The 20,457-nt window shown below is 43.4% G+C and overlaps 1 protein-coding gene across 13 annotated transcripts in view; it reads left to right on the top strand.

The window, feature by feature from the left end:
- The window catches only part of LOC125390504 (protocadherin alpha-7), a 212,358-nt gene extending 192,499 nt beyond the window's left edge, over positions 1 to 19,859 (top strand). For 12 of the 13 annotated variants that reach the window (XM_087896130.1, XM_048419553.3, XM_048419554.3 and 9 more), the window contains exon 4: positions 17,135 to 19,859. In XM_087896130.1, the coding sequence (XP_087752256.1) occupies positions 17,135 to 17,445 (311 nt within the window). In that variant the 3' untranslated portion in view covers positions 17,446 to 19,859. The remainder of the gene's footprint in view (positions 1 to 17,134) is intronic. The other variant, XM_048419551.3, reaches the window with a different exon arrangement.
- The last annotated feature ends 598 nt before the right edge of the window (positions 19,860 to 20,457 follow it).

Raw genomic sequence — 20,457 nt, 5'->3', positions numbered from 1 at the left:
TGGTGTTATCTTTGAATCTGGGGTTGAAGAGGTATACATTAGCTTCTGTGATCTTTCTCACTCAGGGTCACAACCTTGCCTCCAGGATAATAGCCTCTAAGTGGCTGCGATTTGAAAGGCACTAGGAAGATCTTCACACAAACCAGTGCCTAGGCAGGTTTTTACAATTCCATGGCTGGCCACCAGCATCAGCACTCCTTAAAACCCTCATTTCTTCCTCTTCTCTCTCTCCATCTTCCATTGCCCCCACACAGAAGAAGTGAAATACCGCCCTCTTGCTAGAGCTACTTCCCTTGGCTTGGTTTCAATATCAAGTTTGGTTAGGACCTTCTGTAGAACCATCAACCATTAAGTAAGCCCTTATATCAGAGCGAGTTCTAATTCAGTTGATACGATTAAACTGTGAAATGTGTAACAGTTCTTCCCTCGTAATTAGTAGTGGAGAGCAGAAATGTGAAAAGTGAGACAGAGGTATAATAGTGATGTGTGGTACAGCCCTGTGGGGCCTGGGTGGGGCCAATGTGGGGGAGGAAGCTGGGCTCTCAGAACGCCTGACTCTGCTGTACTCAGTGAGCTCACCCGTCTTCTCTGAGAGGATCCCCAAATTATGTACAAACCCTTCTTCTACAGCCATGAATGATGGGTGTATGGAGACCTGGAGGACAGAATTGGGAGTCTGGAAACTGTGTCTGATATTATTTGCCATTTATTATGATCTATAGCAGAATGGAAAGTATGATGCAGAAAGGAAGAAAATTCCAGGCAAAGGAAACAATACATGGGAAAAAATAGCAAGAAGTAAATAATCTTGGTGACTAGGAGGCCTGCACTTGGTAGGAAAGCGAATGGGGAATGATTTCAAAAAGGCAAACTAAAGCCACTTTTTACAGGTCTTAAATACTCTGCTTTAAACAAAACCAAACAAAACAAAATACCTGGTAGTTTTACTCTCTGACAGTAGAGCCCCGGGGGTTTGTTTTTAGGAAATACTTTAAAGCCCTTCCTGCTCTTCCAAATCCTCAAATACCAGCCTGTGAGGTGTGAGGATGAGAACGTAAGAAGAAAAGCCTTTGGCCTCTTTCATACTGTCCTGGCTGGTTTTGTGTGTCAACTTGACACAAGCTAGAATCACCAGAGAGGAAGGAGCCACCGCTGAGGAAATGCCTCAGATCCAGCTGTCAGGTTTTCTCAGTGAGCAGTCGGGGAGGACCTAGCCCATGGTGGGTGGTGCTCTCCCTGGGCTGGTGGCCTTGGGTTCTCTAAGAAAGCAGATTGAGCAAGCCACGGGGTGCAAGCCAGTAATCAGTACCCCTCCATGGCTTCTGCATCAGCTCCTGCCTCCAGGTTCTTTCCCTGTTTGAGTTCCTGTCCTGACTGCCTTCAATAATGAACAGCAGTGTCGAGGTGTAAGCCAAATACACCCTTTCCTCTCCAACTTGCCTTTTGGTCATGGTGTTTCGTTGCAGCAGTAGAAACAAACCCTAAGATACAAACCAAGTTTAGGATCTATTAAGATGGGGAAATAATGGGGAGGCAAAAGCAACGTTACCCAACCCCCATAATTCCATGCGAATACAGAGGGCTGGATTAAGAATGTTCTCAATCAATTTAGGGGAACCTGGTAGATAGTGTCGATAGTGAAGGCAGGTGTGTTTAAAGCTGACTTTTATTACCACAGTTTACTGAAGTAGCACTTCACAGTGCCAAAATTTTTGTGCCACCAAATTGTGCGGTAATATGTAAAACGGGGGAGACTGGTTTAATGCATGAATATTGCTCTGGATGGTTTGTGTCCAGCACGGAAAAAACTGCTACCAGCACTCTTCACTAAATTTAAAACTCTTAAATTAGCACAGTGCCTGGCACACAAAGTAGACCTGAAAATATTTTTGCCATGTTAAATGGCTGCCGTGGAAGCATGTAGGTCAAGGTGGTGGCGGTGGCGAAGGTCTCCCATGCTCCTGTCATCTCGCTACTGAGGTGTTCTGACAGATTCTCCATTTTATGTCCTCAGTGCAGAGCTATCACTGCCCGTCTAGAAATGGTTGCTTGAGGCTGAGAAGTGACACAGCGACACGGAGCCTGGGATCGCTGCCAGATTCCAAGAAGCACAGATTGGGATGCGAGGGGGAGGGGAGAGAAGAAAAGTTTGAAAGAGCGACCAAAGGCAGAGGCTGCTTTATTGGTGGGGGGGGGGGATGTGTGTGCACTTCAGGGGAGGGTAGGGAGTGGGAACACTGCTGGAAGTGACTGTTAAGGGGCTGAAGGAGGATGCTAGCTGTGGGATCTAGGTCCAGGCTAGGATGATTTCACTGCCCCACTACATTTAGGAAGATTTTACTGTCGGGTCCCAAAGAAGACAAATAGCTCACTGTGGTGTTTATTAGCATACCAAAAAGTGCTCTTGGCCTCTAGGCTCACTCAGTGCCTGTGGCACATCCCAGAAATCCCCAGCCCATGGCCTACCACGCTAGCCTCTCCAGCCCAGGCCCTTCACTTCCCTTTTCCCAACTTTTCATTAAATAAACCTGCCAGTTTGGCCGTGCGCACTCTTGGCTGGCTTTGGCCTCTTTGCCCTTTTGACTCTCTCTTCCTTCTTTTTTCCTCTCTCATTTTCCAAGGCCCAGTTCACTCTGGACCCTTTCAGATGCCTCTGACTGTTCTCTCCCTCATATCTCCAATAAAATTCTTCTCTTCAACCATACCTAGGAGCGAGCATATCCTCATTTTTATATAATCACTATCTTGAGACTCTTAATTTCTTATTACCTTCCTCTCTCCCATTTTCATGAGGCACTATGAGGTATGAAGTGGGTCCTCGCTATCCACAATAATGACATAGTGTCTTGAGTTTTGAGCTGTGCTGAACTTGTGTTTGTTTTAATCTCTTTCTCTGTATTTAGTTATGAAACAAAAATTATGAAAATCAAATCTCTACTGAATTGAAACAATGAGTAATGCCTCATTCTCTACCAGGCCCATAACAAGTGCCATCAGAAGCATAGTGGTTATCTCTCAGAATGCCCGTAAAAGTTTTAAAGATAAAATATAATTATATTATTGATGTATATAGTAACGAGTATCATACTATTTGCATAAAAATGCTATTCTCTCAACTATTTTTCTTCAATTAGGCAGCCATTGTTAGTAATTTTGTGTACGTCCTCCAAATAATTTTTAATGAATAAATTATACTTATTTACTTAGTACAGGATCTCTTTATGTAGCAAGGCTCACCTAGGACCTGCTGCGTAGACAGGGTGGACTTGAAGCTCAGGGATGATACATGTGCATTACCATCCTCAGCTAATAGACTTTATTTTTTTAGACCAGTTCACAGCAAACTAGAACAGGAAGTATGGGGCCCCCTCCCACATGTACAACCGCTCCTTCCAGTGAGTACTCAGGTCCACAGTAGTAGATTGGTGACTGTTGGCAAAACTAGACTGGTTAATCCTTATCACCCACAGTCAGTAGTTCATATTAGAGTTCACGCTATCAAACCTTTAAAACACTGATCTCGTTCTGTAATGTATACAGTTTTCATAAATCAGAGTGGGATTTGCTTCGCATAACTGTGTATAACTAGACATATGTATTTTTTTACTTTCTTTTTATTCTTTGCGTCTTTCACATTCTGCATCTCAACCCCATTCATTTTCCTGTCCCTTTTTATCCACCCTCTGCCCTTACAACCTTTTCCCCAAAATAAAATAAAATTTAAGAGGAGAGAAAAAAAAAGCCAGAAGAAAAAAAATTTCATCATGGAAGCTGTAGTGTGATACAGTGAGTCACACAGTAAACCCTTTCATCCACGTATCTTTCCTTGCAAGTGTTCATCGGAGAGTCACTATTCTGGTTCGAGGCCCCTGGCTTCTGTTTCATCATCTATACTTGGCCCTCACTGAGACTCCTCTTGGTTATCCTGTTGTTGCCCTGTGTTGTGGAGATCCTGCAGCTTTAGGTCTATGGTACTGGCTCCTTCACATACTTTAGTAGATCACAGATGGGGGGGGTAGATGCTGGGGTGGGTCAACTCATAACCCTGGCTCTAGGCCTGGATAGTGGCATGGTTGTTCAGTCGATCAGCTGTTCCCTGTCCTCATGACCAGGGCACAAGTGCACGCTCTCCAGCATTTGCCCTGACTAGTTTACCTCTTGAAGGGATGAGCAATGGGTGGGACCAGTGCTCCTGGTTTTATACCCTCAGGTTAGGCTCTCCCACACCAGCAACAGCAGAGCCAGCTCTCCTGTGTTGCCCAGGTGAGGTACAGGCAGGGCCAACTCTCCCACCTGCCTATAGCAGGTGGGGTCAGGGTGGGGGATCATTACCCCCCATATGGCGGAGGGCTCACCCACCCACAGCCCAGTATACACCCCTCCCCCCCATACCCCTGTCAGCCAATAGAGTCAGCTCTCCTGAGATGTCCAGGGTTTATATATATATATATATATATACTTTTTGTTTTGTTTTGTTTTTGTTTTTTTTGTTTCATTTTATTTTTGTTTTTCAAGACAGGGTTTCTCTGTGTAACAGTCCTGGCTGTCCTGGAACTCACTTTATAGACTGTCAGAGACTAGCTTTGACAAAAATACCACTTACCTGGGTAGGGGCATGGGATTAGAAAAATAGTAAAAGGTACCAAGATACAAGCGAATAATAGAAAACATAGGATAGTACCGGGAGGGAGTTCCGGTGAGTACTGCAATCACCCACATTTAACTTCCAATTGCTTAAAATACCCCTGACCCCAAAGGGTAGGAATAAGATTAAAAAAAAAAAAAACAAACAAAAAACTTCATTAACACGATACAAGGAAATGAACATACCAGTTGAAGGTTGTGGGCTACATTCTTAGTTAAACATTCTGTTGCTAAAACAAGACAAGTCATGCTCACACCCTAGACCAAAACATTTTGTAGGCAAACCACTCCCTGGGTGGAATCCATTGTTTTCTCCTTAAGGGAGTAGGAACTTTGGATCCATGGACTTTTCTTTGGGGTAGAAATATATCTACTTCTCTATTCCTGAAATTCAGGATCTGGATACTAACCACACTTGTTGACAACAACATTGAGAGACCCAAGCTCTCTGTTCTAAATCTAGGTGGGACCTTTGTTTGAGGTAGAAACAGACAATAAACTTGAATGAATAGAGGTAAGTTCCAACTCTCTGACCTTTGGTCAAGGTGGACATAGACTCACATTTTTGGGCCTTCTCAGTACACCAGGCTGACTTCAAACACACAAAGATTCATATTTCTCTGCCTCCTGAGTACTGGCATTAAAGGTGTGCGCCACTACCACCTGACTGGTGTTTTTTATACTTTTTAAGACATATTTGTGTTTAACAAACACTAAGGCAGTATAAATAAGGCAGATAGCACTAAGCTGTAGGCCTATAATTCAATTTATTTGTATTCAGTTTTTCTTTTAGTATCTTCATTTGTAAACAATGTAATATATGTATTCTTATACATATTATGTCTTATACAGTTTCACTAATATTTGTGTAAGTTGTGTTTCTAGAAGTAGGATTGTGAGGCCATAGGGAATGAAAATAACAACTTAGTGTTCTCTTATCTGTGGTTGTACAGCAAATGTGACACCTTTGCCTCTGACCCCACCCCCAGCCTGTCCTATATGTCATTTAATACAGTAACACTATCATTAAGAATCTTAGCCTCCATACTGAGAATCCCAGAGCAGAGAGCAGAGAGAATTTATTTGTAAGTGACAACAGTAATTATTAAAATGTACTCAATGTTTAAACCGTGTACCAGGTACTAACTTAAGCATTTAGTCCATTAAGCCCATTATTATGACTGTTTTTCTGCTTCGGAACTTGAAATAGAATTTGTAATGCCACACATCTAGAGAGAGGAGTATAGGAACTGAAGCATGGCTGTTTTATGTTCTGAGTGGTGTTTTTATGTATTGTATCTACTGTCTCTAGGAAGGTCAGTTTCTCAAAATTCATTTACTTGAGGGTTGGGGATTTAGCTCAGTGGTAGAGAGCTCTTGCCTAGCAAGTGCAAGGTCCTGGATTCTGTCCTCAGCCCCTGGACTGATCTCTGTGAGTTTGAGGCCAGCCTGGTCTACAAAGCAAGCTCCAGGACAGTCAGGGCTACACAGAGAAACCCTGTCTTGAAAAACAAACAAAAAATTTATTGACTTAGCTATCTACTCTATTGTAACTCTTCAAGAATAGGATACCTGCCCATATTCACTTTCCTGATTCATATCCATGTATATAGTCACACACACACACACACACACACACACACACACACACACATTGGTTTTTTGAGACAGGGTTTCTTTGTGTAACAGTCCAGGCTGTCCTGAAACTCACTTTGTAAACCAGAGTAGCCTGAACTCACTGAGATCCACCTGTCTCTGCTTCCAGGTGCTGGGATTAAATTCGTGGTGTGCCACCACTGCCCGGCCTCCTATCCATATTCTTAATGCCTGCCATATAATGACTATTTTGTTGTAAATAAATAAATTTAGTGACGTTGAGTAATACAGCTCCTGAGGAGAAGGTATTTTATGCATTTCACAGATAGAAACCAATGTTAGCGAAATAGTATACAAGAAAAGAGAAGAAAGCAGACACTGGAGATGATGTTTGAATCCAGGGCTTTTGATACCTAATATAGGGTTAGCTTTCTACCATGTCTAACCAGGTTGCCTCTTCCAGGGGCACCAAGAATCCTTCCCTCTCTCCCACTCAACCACTTCTATGCTGTAGCTTCACTGTGGGTGGTCCTCAGTGACACCTGGGAAGGGTGGACCCGCTGAGAAGAGGTCCCTAGAAAAGAGATTTCCTGGAAGTACTGCCCACAGAAATAAGCTAATAGCGGTTCTTGATCCTAAAGGAATTGTATGTACAAAGATAACTATTCTTTATTTCAGAGTCTCCTCAGGCCAGGCATTATTCTCTGTAATTTATGAGCCTTGACTCTTTTTAGTGCCTCCAACCCCCTTGGGTGGATACTGTTAGGGAACAACATTGTTAGGTGGCTCTGTTCTGCATATGAAAAGACAGGTGCCAAGAGGCCAAGGGAGTGCGCAGGGTTTCACAGCAGGTAAGCAGTGAAGATCAGGTCTCCGGTCAACTCTGCGACCCCTCCTGCAGAACCTGAATTCTAAGCATCCTTTTAATTCAGGTGTCATCGCTGCCACGGAGGAATGGGGAGTGGGATTTTTGAGAAGAAAGACTGTAAAGGGAAATTCCTTTTTCTAGAGGACCTAAGCAACCAAGAAATAAACCAGAAAACAGGCACCCTGAGCCCCGGCTGGGTTGTGGGGGACACTGACAGAAGTTTGCTCTGTGTTTTCAAGCTACGAGGTAGAAATGAGACCAGTCATTCCAATGTTCGAATCTGGGCTTGCAGCACATGGCGCCTTTATACTCTTAACCTAGAAATGGCAGAGTTATTTTGGGCACAAAGCGAGAGCTGTGGCTTTAAAAATATGCCAACTGTATTTCTCTCTTCCGCTCCAAGATTACTGAAAATTAGCCCAGCTGTGGCCCGAGGCACCAGACAGTCATTGAATCTTCTCCCTGATCGGCTGGCTCATCCCACCCAAAGAGGGTGAGACACCAGGAGTGGCGATTCTGGTGACCCCCGGGGGGCTTCCTTCCACTTGCCCAGTTTGATTTCCAGTCAGAGGTGAACCCCCCACCCCCATCTACTCTCCAGAGCAAAAGCTAGGCCAGCGAATTTAGAGGGAGTCTACCCCTCTCCACACAACACACCCCCAGACTTTCCAAGGTGCCTGTGTGAGGAGTAACCGTTGTCGTACTGACTGAGCCAAGAGCCTATAAGAGAATAATTCTTCAGCTTCATTATCAAATCCCTGTGTGATTCCGAGCAAACCAACTCGCTGTAATTTAAGCCTTCAAATTTTTATCTGAAAAATAAAAATTACTTAAGTCCAAACTCAAATAAAGTTAATTGATTATAATAACTTTAAATTAGTCAGATAAATATACATATGCAAAATATGCAAATAAACTGCCTGGCTCAAGTAAAGCATCCAATAGTCCTTTAATAAATGAGTGAATCTTCTGTTGCTCTATCTTCCTAGGAAGTAAGCTAACGAGGTTACCTTGTGTCAGGCAGGTGCTCTTTAAGAAGAATTGCATTTAATCTCGTAACAACTGCTGTTACCTGTTTTATACATGAAAGCAGGGACCTAAAGATATTAAATGTTATGTGGAACATTGTAATTTACACCGTGTAGCTAGGCTTCAGCCTTGGTATCCTGGTAACAAAGTTTCAAGCCTTGTAGCGCTGAGCGAATATATGCTGACTTTTGTTCGATTTTATGGGAATTCTTTCCGTGCCCGGTGTAGAAACAAGAAGCAGCAAGGAAATGAAGAGTGTGGTTGGTTGGGCCCCAAGTAGTTGTAGCCTTTTCTGTTGACTTTCTGACCCAGGGCAGGAATCGGATTTCAGACCCGGTTTCTTGTTTTGTGAACTGCGGTTTAGGTTTGTGCAATTGACCAGCGGCTGAGGGGCGGTGCTTCTCCATTCAGACTACAAACCCAAGGAAAGGTGGGAAGAAGCAAGGTGGGCGGGACAAGGGGATTGATTTACTTCTGTAGCCTGCACCCCCACCCCCAGCAGTTTGGTTGTGGATTTTCTGTTTTGTTTTCCCCTTTAGCCTGAACGAACATATATATAATTCTAAACTCTTGCTAAATTCCGATTTTTAAAAAGAAGGACAGAGGCAAGAGGCCGTTGCTCAAAACTAGAAAACACAAAGGAAATCGGAGCCCCTAGAAAGAATACAGTAGCACGGGCAGAAGCAGCAAAGGAGAGGCCGAGTGGCAATAAGCACGCAGCAAACCTCTGAATGTGCACATGCAAACCCAGAGCCTTTGGTGATCAGACTCTTCCCTCAGCAAGATCAGCAGTAGCAGCAACAGCAGCAGCAGCAGCAGCCCACCCCCGAGCAGCAACAGTCCGGGGAAGCTAGCTAGCTGGCTGGCTGGGCCGGAAGCGCCTGTAATCATTTAATAGCCTTTGCTGGGTGCACTGACGGATCAGAGTGGGCGGTAGGCAGGCTCCAAAGTGCTGTCTGGCAAGATAGTCCTCGGCTTTAATCACAATGATGGGTTTTCTGGAAGCTCTTTATTAACCTCGGCACTGAATCCCAGAGATGGTAACAAAGGGATGAATGGGGAAGGAAGGGGGGCGGGCCTGAAACCTGGAGGCTGAGCTGTGATTTTCCTGACTCCTCACTCTCCCATTCGCACCCCTCCCCCACCTCCGTTCCTTTCTGCGGATTCTAGCTCGGAGGCCTCATCCTGCCTCTCTGCCTCTCCCAGATGGCTACAAAACAGATAGCCGAAGCGACTCCTTTACTAGCATCATATTTTAGGTTTCCAAAGGACCTTGATACACAGTTCAAGATGTGCTCCAGCAATCTGCCTGGATCCTAGTTCCAGGCGGCACCGGTTAGTAGAAAATTGGTCCTTAGGCCCCTCATCCACAAAACAGACACACATGTTAGCAGTTTCTGTTTCTTATGGTTCTCTTTGCCTTTTATTTCTTGCGGCTCGGAATGGGACATTAGGGAACCGTTTACAGGCCTAGCATTTACCGAACCATCTTCAGAACCTCCCCTGGCGTTTGATTCCGCAGTCATTCTTAGTCCCTGAAGCAAATCCCGAACCCGTGCAGCCAGGCATAGTTTAGCTAGAAAGAGGAAAAACAGAAAATTTGCTCAAAGACCCCTGGGTAGTGCCCAAGTAAGTTACAGGATTACATGAAGTTGCCAGCTAGCTAATTCCAGAAAGCAGTATTGAAAGTGAAAAGTGAAGATTTGTACTTTCGAAAAATGCACGCTGTTCTACTTTTTAAGTTTAGAAGAAACTGGCCAATACAAAAAGAAAGAAAGAAAAAAAAAGAGCATTTTTTTTTCATAATTGTGATCCGACCTTATTAAAACTTCTAAATCTTGAGTTGTCATCTGAATATCTGGAAGGGCTCTTCCTAAGGACCCAAACTCTTGTGAGCTTGGTATTTCCCATGTCCTCTTCCTAGGATCTACGAAGTCCACTTATTTGCATTTGTGGGGTGCACCTGATCCTGGGTATTGAACTCAGGGCCTTCTACATTTTAGGCAAGAAATCTATCACTCGTCTATATTCCCAGACTTTTCACTACTTAAAAACTGTGGACAGGGTTTCACTATGTGGCCCAGGCTGACTTTGAACTTGTAATACTTCTGCTTCAGCCTCCAGGATCAGCTCTCTGATCTTGATTGTGTCTCAGTCCCTGGGAGTAATGGGAGGGGTCTGTGGGAGCTCTAGGGAGGAGAGGAGGCGTCTCTTACAGAAGAGATTTCCTCTGTGGACCATTCGCTAGGAATGGCTTGCTGCTGGAGCTTGTCCCATCTTCCCTTACCATCTTCTTCACATGGAATTAGATCCGTGGATCTGCTCAAAAGGCAGAGCATTTAACAGTCAAAACTAGCCGTCTTCAGGTCTCTTAGTCAAAGAGCAATTCTGAGTAGGAGGTCAGGAGATGCTCTCTCCTCCGATTCTTAAGCTGTGCTTTCACTTCAGTGAGTCACAATGCAGATGCAGCTGAAGCCCTCAGAGGTGTTTTGCAGAGACCAGAATAGGTTAAGCAGCAGAGCGTCTAGGGAGTACTGGAGAAACCACACCTCCTCCTGCTCCACAGAAGCTGAACATATGGGGGATGTACCTGGATGGCTCTCTCACCGCCTCTTCAGAGTTTAGCCTGAGTCAGGTAAAACCAAGGCTGCTAGCAGAAGCCAAGGAAACTCCCTGACCTTCAAAAGGTCAGTTAGCTGCTGGCAGGTGGGCCTGCTGCAAGGCTCCCTAGGCCAGTGCATGAGGCCCCTTGTGTTCTTTTACTCCACAGAGCGAAGGCACCTCTGAGCTCTGCATCTCTGGGTGACTGCAAGAGGACCCTCATGTAGAGTCAGGACTATGGTCAGAGATTTTTCTGTTCTGAGCTTTAGTAAGGGTAACTAAAGCACTCAGGTGGTGCTGAAACCTAATTTCACCAAATTCTGGACACCAAATCCTAAATTTTTAAACACTTTTAAAACATTCCTTAGGGCTTAGGCTATAGCCCAGTGGTAGGATGTCTGCTTAGCATGTGCAAGGTCCTAGGTTCAATCCCCAGTTGTTCTGTTCTGTTTTTATTTATTTGCTTTTGTTTTTTTAATTAACACAATTTTTTATTAATTCCTCAGGAAATTCCTGTCATGCTTCTCAATCCTGTTCCTTTCCCAGTCCTTCCATATCTGCCCTCACCTTCTTAGTGTCCCCCCAAAAGAAAATTTAAAAAATATATTAAAAACAAAGCAAAGTCCACCTTGCTCCTCTGTCTTTCCTGCCTCTCCAACAGCTCTTCGTTCATCTTAATGGCACTGGGAGCTGCGGTGTGTCACACAGTACACCCTTTGTCCATTCAGATTTACTTGCAAATGTTCATTGAAATAAATTTGTTGGTCAGGTTCAAGGCCTCTGGCTTCTGGAACATCATCAGTACTGGGCCCTCACTGAAACTCTTCTTGGATATCCTGCTCTTGCCCCAGTCATGAAGATCCTGTGGCTATGGTACTGCAGGACCAGCCCCTTCACACACTTCCGCAGGTCATAGGTGGGGTAGATGTCGGAGTGGGCCAACTCGAAGCTCTGGATATGGGTCTTGGTGGTAGCTGATTTGGTCAGTCCGGGCTGCTGGGACCAACCTCTCCCTGCCCCCCACCAACTGAGGGGCAGAGCCAGCTCTTCTACTGGCCCATGCCATCAGGGCCAGCTCTCCCAAGCCCTGTTTTTTTGGTTTTTTTTTTTTTTTTGTTCTTGTTGTTTAAAAGTACTTCAATTATCCAACTAAAATAAATGAATAAATGATTAACAAATTAATAAAGCAGATCATGTGACCCATTTGTAGAGCACTTGCTAAACAATGAAGGACCTTGGATTCTAAACAAAAATGGACACCTTCCCTGCTCCCCCTTTCTTTATTCTAAGTCTTTCAGAGTTGGAGCCTGTTTCTGAAAGCTTAACAGCTGGATTCTGACTGAACCAAGCTGAGGATTGGATTATTTTATAGGAAAGGAATTAGTTTTAGCCTCAGAGGGGGAACAATGTCTCTTACCCTACCCCTGGAGTACTGTAGCATTAACTCTGCCAAGGGAATTGAGCTATGAGAAAAGGGGCTTAGGAGAGAAGGAAATTTCCTGTCCCTCTCTTTCCTGCTTGCTGTAATCTCATGCCTTATCTGCTCCCCCGCCCCCCTTTCCAAGCACTGTATATATATAGTTACCCATATGTGGTACCATTTATGGAGCTTACATTGTGCTGAGCATCAGGATTGCCACTTTGTATGCATTGCCTCACTTCCTTTTTGTATTTCAAAAGCATCATCAGTATAGAGTTGTTTGGTCTACCAGAATGGGTACCACTTCTACTTTTCACAACAACCCTTTCATCCATCAACCTAACAAATATTGATATACATGAGTGGGCTGAGAGGCTGGATCACCTGAGCCACCAATTTTCATTTGTGGCTGGTCCCCTTGCCCTGAAAACATCCAAACTTCCAAAGGTAACATTAATCTGCATTAGTATTAATCTGCATTAATACAAGTATGAACTGTGCATTCTACACAAGCCAGCCCAAGAGGAGCTTTTGTTTTATGTTTAAACAGGTAAAAGACATCTGTCAACTTTATAAGTTTGTTTGAACGATATAACCAAACCTCTATCCATTTTATATGAAAGGATGGTATGTAATAATAAGTCATGAGGAATCTGTAACCAACAAGATTTATCATGTTTCATCCAGTCTTAGAGCTGTCCCCATGGCAAGGGAGTGGCATCTATGTCTCCTGTCTTGCCGTTTTTCTAGGCTTTTTTCTTTATATCTGTAGCCAAGATTTTCAGGGGTCTCCCCTAATCAAATCTGGTCTCTATTAATTTTGAAGGAATCCAAAGCCTTCCATTTCCTTTGAAAATAAAAGCATAACCTTTCCTCTAACACAATACATTTTTTAATTCCACTTTAAAATGAAGATACCCCTAAAGTATCTAGGATGGTTTAATTCAGCAGTTCCTTTTACAATCCCATGTCTCTCAGCAGCTGCCATTTGCTCATCAGCACTCAAAAAATTCAAAGTCAACAAAGCACCATCCAGGTTCCAGATTCCCTGTGTATTTCCCATCTCTATGTGGCTTATTCTTTTTATGTTACTTTACTCTTTCTTTAAAGACTTTACTTAATCATTTTTGAACTTTTTTGTGTTTTCCTATGACTGTCTATACCATTTTCTTTTCTTTCTTTCTTTTCTTTTCTTTCTTAAACATCCATGCACACTGTAACCTGTTTAGAGATTTTTTTTTTTTTCTGGTCTGAACCCGTTTTACTGTGTACTTGTTGTGTTCTTTGACCATGCGAGTTAAACCTTAAACTGCTAAGTGAAAGTTGGGCCTTCCACTGTGTGGCTTTGGTGGTTGGCTCTGCTCCCTCCTTGGGTCCTTGAGAGCCAAGCCTTAAGCACACAACACTGCCTGAGAGACGGGTTTAACTCAGAGTTGCATTTAACCTCCCCAGCTCTAGGAAGTTGGTGCCTGCACTACTTAGCTTGCTGTTTCAACTTAGCTCGCCAGCTGCTCAAGTGCTTGGCTGCACAGCAATGCCTCTTTAGGAGCCGTATTTGCTTTGTTTTGTTTTCAGCTTTCTTAGGCCCTATGTGGAAATTCAGGCCCAGAGTTGCTTGCCACTTCTCTGAAGAGATAACATTTAAATACAGACTAGAAGAATGGGGACATGATAAGAATGGAGGGAGGGGCTAGAGAGATGGATCAATAGTTAAGAGGAGCAACTGCCCTTCCTGAGGACCAGTGTTCTAGAAGACCAGATTCCCAGCATCCGCATGGCAGCTCATTCTTAGTCATTTGTCATTCTAGTTCCAAGGGATCCAACAACCTCTTTCGGTCTCCTCAGGCACCATGCACACACATGATATACAGATGTCCATGGAGGCAAAATACCCATATACATGAAAAGATAATTTATAAGAAAAGAATGGAAGGGAGATCATTAGAGATGCTCTGGCTTCATTTCTAAAGTAACCATTACACGTTATGATGTGTCTTCCAACTAGAATCTTGAAAAAGTTTTTCACTGAAAAGCCCTTATTTTCCCAAGGCTTACTGCAAATCTTACACCTTCAGAATCTACCTAAAGTTCTCAAGAGCTTGAGGCAAAACAACCCCAGGGCTTGTGTGAAGAACTGAAAGTACATCTGTGAGTCTGGAATAGAGTGGTGTGGGGAAGATTTACAGAGGATGAAGAAGCAGGACATCACATGACAGGCTATTCATGGTTCTTATATACAATAGTAAAAGAATTCCTCTTTTCCCTCTCAAGATGATAGAAAGATTTTGGATAATTTCAAGTGGGAGAATGATCTCATCTCATTTCTATTTTAAAGAATTTTACTTCCATTTTTAAAACTGGAGGACTTTAAAGAATAAGGATAATTCAGCTACGGTGTGGGTGACTAGAGAGAGGCCAAGAGGAAGCAGTGAAGCAATGGGAGAAGCGATCGCTCTGGTTTGTGTGAGAGGTTCTCATGTCCTGAGAAGAATGAACACAGGGAGAACACAGAGTCAGATACACTTCAGAGGCAGAAATAGTAAGTCTTGGCAGTGTTGTAAACAGAGAGTAGACAATAAAGGAAAACAAAGGATAGCGCTGTACTTTCTGGCTTGAACAACATGGTCAATGAGAGCTCTCATGGGCTGGGACTAGAAAGATTAAGACAGAACTGAAAGGAAGAAATCTAGAGTTTGATTTCAGACTTCCTCAGTTTGTCATTTCTGTGAAATTTGCTATTAGAGGCATCAGAGAGGCATTTGGATCTAGGAGATTATAGCACAGAAGGATAGGAACCTTAAATACAAATCTCTATCACATTAGTATATTTATTTATATGTTTATATTTTATTTTTGAGATGGTTCGAGGCTGTCCTTGAACTTGTTATGTAGTCCAGGCTGTCTTTGAACTTCTCCAGTCTTCTGCGACAGCCTCCTGAGTGCTGGGATTATAGGCATGTGCCACCATGCTCAATTTTATTATCACATTTAGATGGTCATTTATGCCCGCAAACAGGGCTGAGACCCTGAAAGGAGTCTGTGGAGATAATAAAGAGAGTCACAGGCCAAATCCTTCACACACTTGGGTGAGGAAGATGGCGTAAAGGAAGCTGGTCAAAGGCAAAAAGAAAGGTCAGGAGAATGCCGACTGCCTTGGCCTGGCGACACCTCTGCAAAATATAGAAGGGAAGAAGAAAAAAAATCTCTGACTCCTCTTTTGTTTTTTTAAAAGTGAAACATAGATTTGCAAAAGCAAACAAAAAATGTTCATACACACACTAGGAAGAACAAATTATAGAAGGCAGCTAACTTTGCACTAGGCCTGGACTTGAGTATCTACAGTATCTGAAAAGTTTCTGCACCCCATAATCCTTCCTGCTGAGGCAACAATCCAAGCCAGACCAAACCTGTTCCAACCAGTTGCCATCTGCCATTTAAGCTGCTTGGGGACTAAAAAGTTCATTCCTTTGTCTTATCATTTGTCTGAAAATTTGCTGCTCTTCATGGAATCCTATGAAATCCCACTTAAAGCCACCTCTTTAGGAACTGTCCATTCCCGTGGTGTTTCTGTGTGTATAGGAAATGCCTGCTCTGTCAAGCTGCTTCCTTTCAGGTTAAGCTGTCATGTTATAGGAGCCTAGTCCTATGTGGAGATGGGGGGGGGGGTTATTATTCTCCTGCATGACAAAGAACTCCTAAGTCACTGCTTCAAGAAGGAAGTTACAACAATTCTGAGGGCTTTGGTAGGATAGGAATTGAAACGTGACCATTGGTTTGGGAACCGGTATAGAGAACTTGGTGCAGGGATCGTTCAGAATGGCAGTACTCAGGGACCCCTAAGGAACTGTAGGAAGCAAGGCATGGAAATCCCACATGTGAGTGGGAAAGAAAACTTCGGGTGCAAGTGAACGCAAGCAAGCTGTTTGGCTGAACTTTCTGCCAGTCTACCAAAAAGCACAGCCAGATGCAGAAACCCTCTTGTGTAGTCAAAAGGTTCCAGTGTTATGGCTCCTGGGGTCACTTTTTCAGGTAGACCATCACCCTCATTCTCCAGCTATGGCTTCCCCCCTAAAGTCACTATGGCATCTTATGGAGCATCTTCCAACTTGAGTGACTCTTGGAGAAGTTTTGCAAAGGAGCCCCCTGTGGATACATAATCATCTTTTGCGGGCTCAGTGCAGATGTCACCTTACTTCCAGGACCCCATATAATCTCCACTAAAATGAATACTTTTCTCCTTTGTAGTTCTACAATATTTTGCATATGCCTTGGTATAAGTAGACTGTGACCACTCTGGAAAAGGAGGCTTAGTTTGGAAATGAAATTGACTTGGGATGCTTTATCCATCCAAATCGATTCAACATGCAGCGGGAGTCTGTCCTCTTCTTGGTGGGGTGACGGTCTCTGTACCCCACTTCTTCCCATCTCATCTCTCTTCTATCCATAGAATTAAGACGGATAATTAGTTCAAAGAGTTCATCTGTAGTTCGACATGAATGAAGAGTGAAAATAAGCTGGGCTGTGGTGGCGCACTCCTTTGGTCCCAGCACTCAGGAGGTAGAGGCAGGTGGTTCTCTGTGAGTCAGAGGCCAGCCTGGTCTACAGAGTGAGTTCTAGGACAGCCAGGGCTACACAGAAAAAACCCTGTCTTAAAAACAAAACAAACAAAAAAGAGTGAAAATGAATGACGATAATCCATACACTGATAGTAGCTTGTCTGCCCTAAGCCTGTATAGTTCCTGCCTTGTTCCCAGGAAAGCTACCACAGCTGCCTTATTTAGGAGATTCTTCACATAGAGTTAAAACCATGCCATTAGAGAACTAGATGTGTGGGCTTTGTGGTATGATCTGCCCTGCTGACTGTCTCCAGACACCGGTTTCCCCCTCAGACTTGAGGGCAGTTTGTCTCACCTGTGTGTCTCATAAGGGAAGGCATACATTCGCTGTTGTTGACTTGTGATGTTTTTGTCTTTCAGAACCTGAGGCAGGAGAGGTGTCCCCTCCAGTGGGTGCTGGTGTCAACAGCAACAGCTGGACCTTTAAATACGGACCAGGCAACCCCAAACAGTCCGGTCCCGGTGAGTTGCCAGACAAATTCATTATCCCAGGATCTCCTGCAATCATCTCCATCCGGCAGGAGCCTGCTAACAACCAAATTGACAAAAGCGACTTTATAACCTTCGGCAAAAAGGAGGAGACCAAGAAAAAGAAGAAAAAGAAGAAGGGTAACAAGGCCCAGGAGAAAAAAGAGAAAGGGAACAGCACTACCGACAACAGTGACCAGTGAGGCCACCAAATGGAAACAAGCCACTTAGCCAGTTTTTGTAATAATGGCAAATCTCTCCCATGTAGCAACTCCCTGCTCCTTCCTCCTATGACATGAGCCCTCTTAGAGACCTCAGAAATCTGCAGAAAGTTCCCTGTGTCTGTCTTGATCGCATTGAACAGGTTTTGTCTCAAAAGCTTTCCTAAGTCTGGTGTTAACTCTCTCTCTCCGCTCTGGCTTGTTTTCAGAACCTAAAAAGCAGACCCAAGTTTCCTTTCTCCTGCACCGCAAAGGAGAGGCTACCCAGCCCCACCAGTGAGAGTTGGACTCTCTGCCCTGTGCTTCAGGCATCTTGATGGCATTTGCAGGGCAGGCTGAAAGGTATTCAGGTTGAGCAGCCTGGGTGTTTGTGGTCACTGGGTGTGTGTAGCTACTGTGAATGTTCAAGAGCCTGATATTGGCTGGGGTGGTCCAGATCAGACTAGGTAACACAAGAAGGGCTGGGAAACAAAGATACAGAAGCATTGGGAGTCTTCAGTCTGGAGGGGGAAATGTGAAGTTAAAAGGGACCAGACTTTCTCAATTTTTCAACACAAGGTGGGGTGGTCATCTTCTAGCTGACAAAACCACCCCCACTGACAAAACTTTGAGAGCCCCTCGAGTCTGTTGGCTGTAGTATCACTGTCCTCCAAACCTGCTTTACTTATGCACACAAGCCAGCAGCTCAAGTGTTGAACGGAGGGCCAGCCAGGGCAACAGAAGCAGATCTGATGTGTTCCCTGTACACGTCCTTGTGCTCACGCTATTAAAAATTCTTTTGCACACAATGTTTATGAAAAGGACACATCCTTTTCCAACAACACATATGCAAAAGCAAAAGAAGAACCCCAACACCTCACTTTATGCTGTTTGTTGTTTCATAGATTTATTAAAAAAGAGAAAGTCTATAGCTATAAATCTTTAAAGAAATATGATGAATACAGTTTCCCCCAACTCCCCTCAAAAGAGAATCCAGTCTACAGCCATTGAAAATGATCATTGCTGCTACAGAAGTGCTTTAAGAGAATTGCCTGGAACATCTGTATTATACCGGCCACCTGCCAATCACAGCTTTACTCTTTCAGGTCACTCTGGGGCTGCCTCTTGCATGTAGTAATTACTAAATAAAAGGATCTTTCTCTCTCTCTTTTCTAAGAAAAATGATGTGCACTTTGATTACACAACCTTCTCTAACCCACTATCTCAAGGCCCAGAAACTGAAGAAAAATATCGTTTTCTCATACAGCAGTGAGCAGACTTTTCATTCCTCTGATCCTGTGATTGTCTCGGTGTGCTAGCCGACACCTTCGCCTTGTTTAGTTTTCCTTTTCTATAACACTCTGAATTGCTAATCTTACTAACACCTATGATGTTACCTGAATCGATCTCCCATATGTATGCTGTATGCTATTATAAGACTCCTGAGATATACTTATTCTGTGCTTGTGTATGTGAATGTTAATGCAACTATTACCTAGAGTGAACTTTAAGCTTTATTGTTGAATGTAAGCCCATTATATTTCCTTTTGTACACCTGTGGAACAGTGAAATAGTGTTTTTTTTTAAACCATTGTTAATCAGCTTTTTCTGTATGAAAGACACAGTAAAATTTCTTTCTTAAATCAAGATGCTGGTGATTCAAGGAATTTTATTTATGGTCAGCCAAGGGCTGTCTCTTGCCAAGATTCCTGCTGGCAAGGGAATGGATAAAGCTGTTTTTTTCTAGTAACAATTCTGGAATAAATGCCGAAGAAAGTCCCTGAGGGTATGCAAGCACAAAATTGTACCAATCTGACCTCTTTGAATTTGCAGATTGCTTTGAAATGCTATCCGGAATATCAGCTCATAGAAAGTAATAAAATTTACTGTTACCATAAAGAAGACATTTTAAGTTTGTTGTGCACAACTTAGAAGTTTAGTTATATTTATCTATTTAAAGTTACTATAAAAGAGGTAGGAGTCTGTTTTAAAAGGTATAAAATCTAAAAAAAAAACAAAAAACAAAAAAAACCCTGTCTTGTCTACTTTTAGCTTCATTCTCCCATATTTTGAAGGGTGTGTAACTTCAGCTCTGCAGGATTGCATGGGGTAAAACTTGTTGACAACACGTGTGAACCATTGCTACATTGTAGGTTGTGATCATTTTGCCCCACTGAAGCCCATGTAACTGACCTTACGTGCCTTTTGAACTAGGAGAATCGGGCTAATTTATTAATGATGATAATAACTATAATGTATATGTACAGCACTTTTAAATTTATGAAGTGCTTTCCAATTCGTGTTAGTTACTAGTTATTACAGCTGTAAGGATAAAACACATCATGTGGATTCATTTTTAATTGGTGCTATTGGTATTTCTTCTGTTATTGCTAATAAATGGACATGGTGGTGTGAGAGCAATGGTGGTCATTTCTAAGTATAAGAGGAGGAGCAAGTGGGACACCGCTGATCCTTAGCTGTTAGTGCTGAAGAGTATCTGGCTGTTACCCTGGTTTTTATGTTTATCACTGAAGGATGGAATCAAAAAATCACACTTCACAGCCCACTTAACTGTTTCAAACTGATGAGAACTGCAGCAAATCAGTTTTTATCACTAGAGGTCCCCACCCCAGCCATCTCATTTGCTTTTTAGCCTTTGTACCTCACTCTGATTAGGAAGCCAAATAATGAGGCTTGCAGGCGCTCTCTCTCTCTCTCTCTCTCTCTGTCACACACACACACACACCCTGCCCCCACAAATGAACTTTTGTTGGTTATAGAGGACCCTCCTGGGTGGGTTCTGCCCTTGTAGGTATATGTTCCGTAACAGGGAGATGATGTTATTCTTTTGAAGTTAAATGTTGACAAGCTTTAGAGGTGGCATTTCTCAGTACGAAGGAGTTGTTACCTCCGGAGGACATCAGTTTATGTCAGGAGTCATCTTTGTCTTCGGTACTTGGAGGTGACGTGAGGCTGCAGCAGCTTTTAGTGGGTAGAGACCAAGGACACTGCTCA

Source organism: Myodes glareolus, chromosome 13, assembly GCF_982192425.1.
Source record: "Myodes glareolus chromosome 13, mMyoGla1.1, whole genome shotgun sequence".
NCBI classification, from domain to species: domain Eukaryota; kingdom Metazoa; phylum Chordata; class Mammalia; order Rodentia; family Cricetidae; genus Myodes; species Myodes glareolus.
This window is presented reverse-complemented; position numbering and strand designations above follow the sequence as displayed.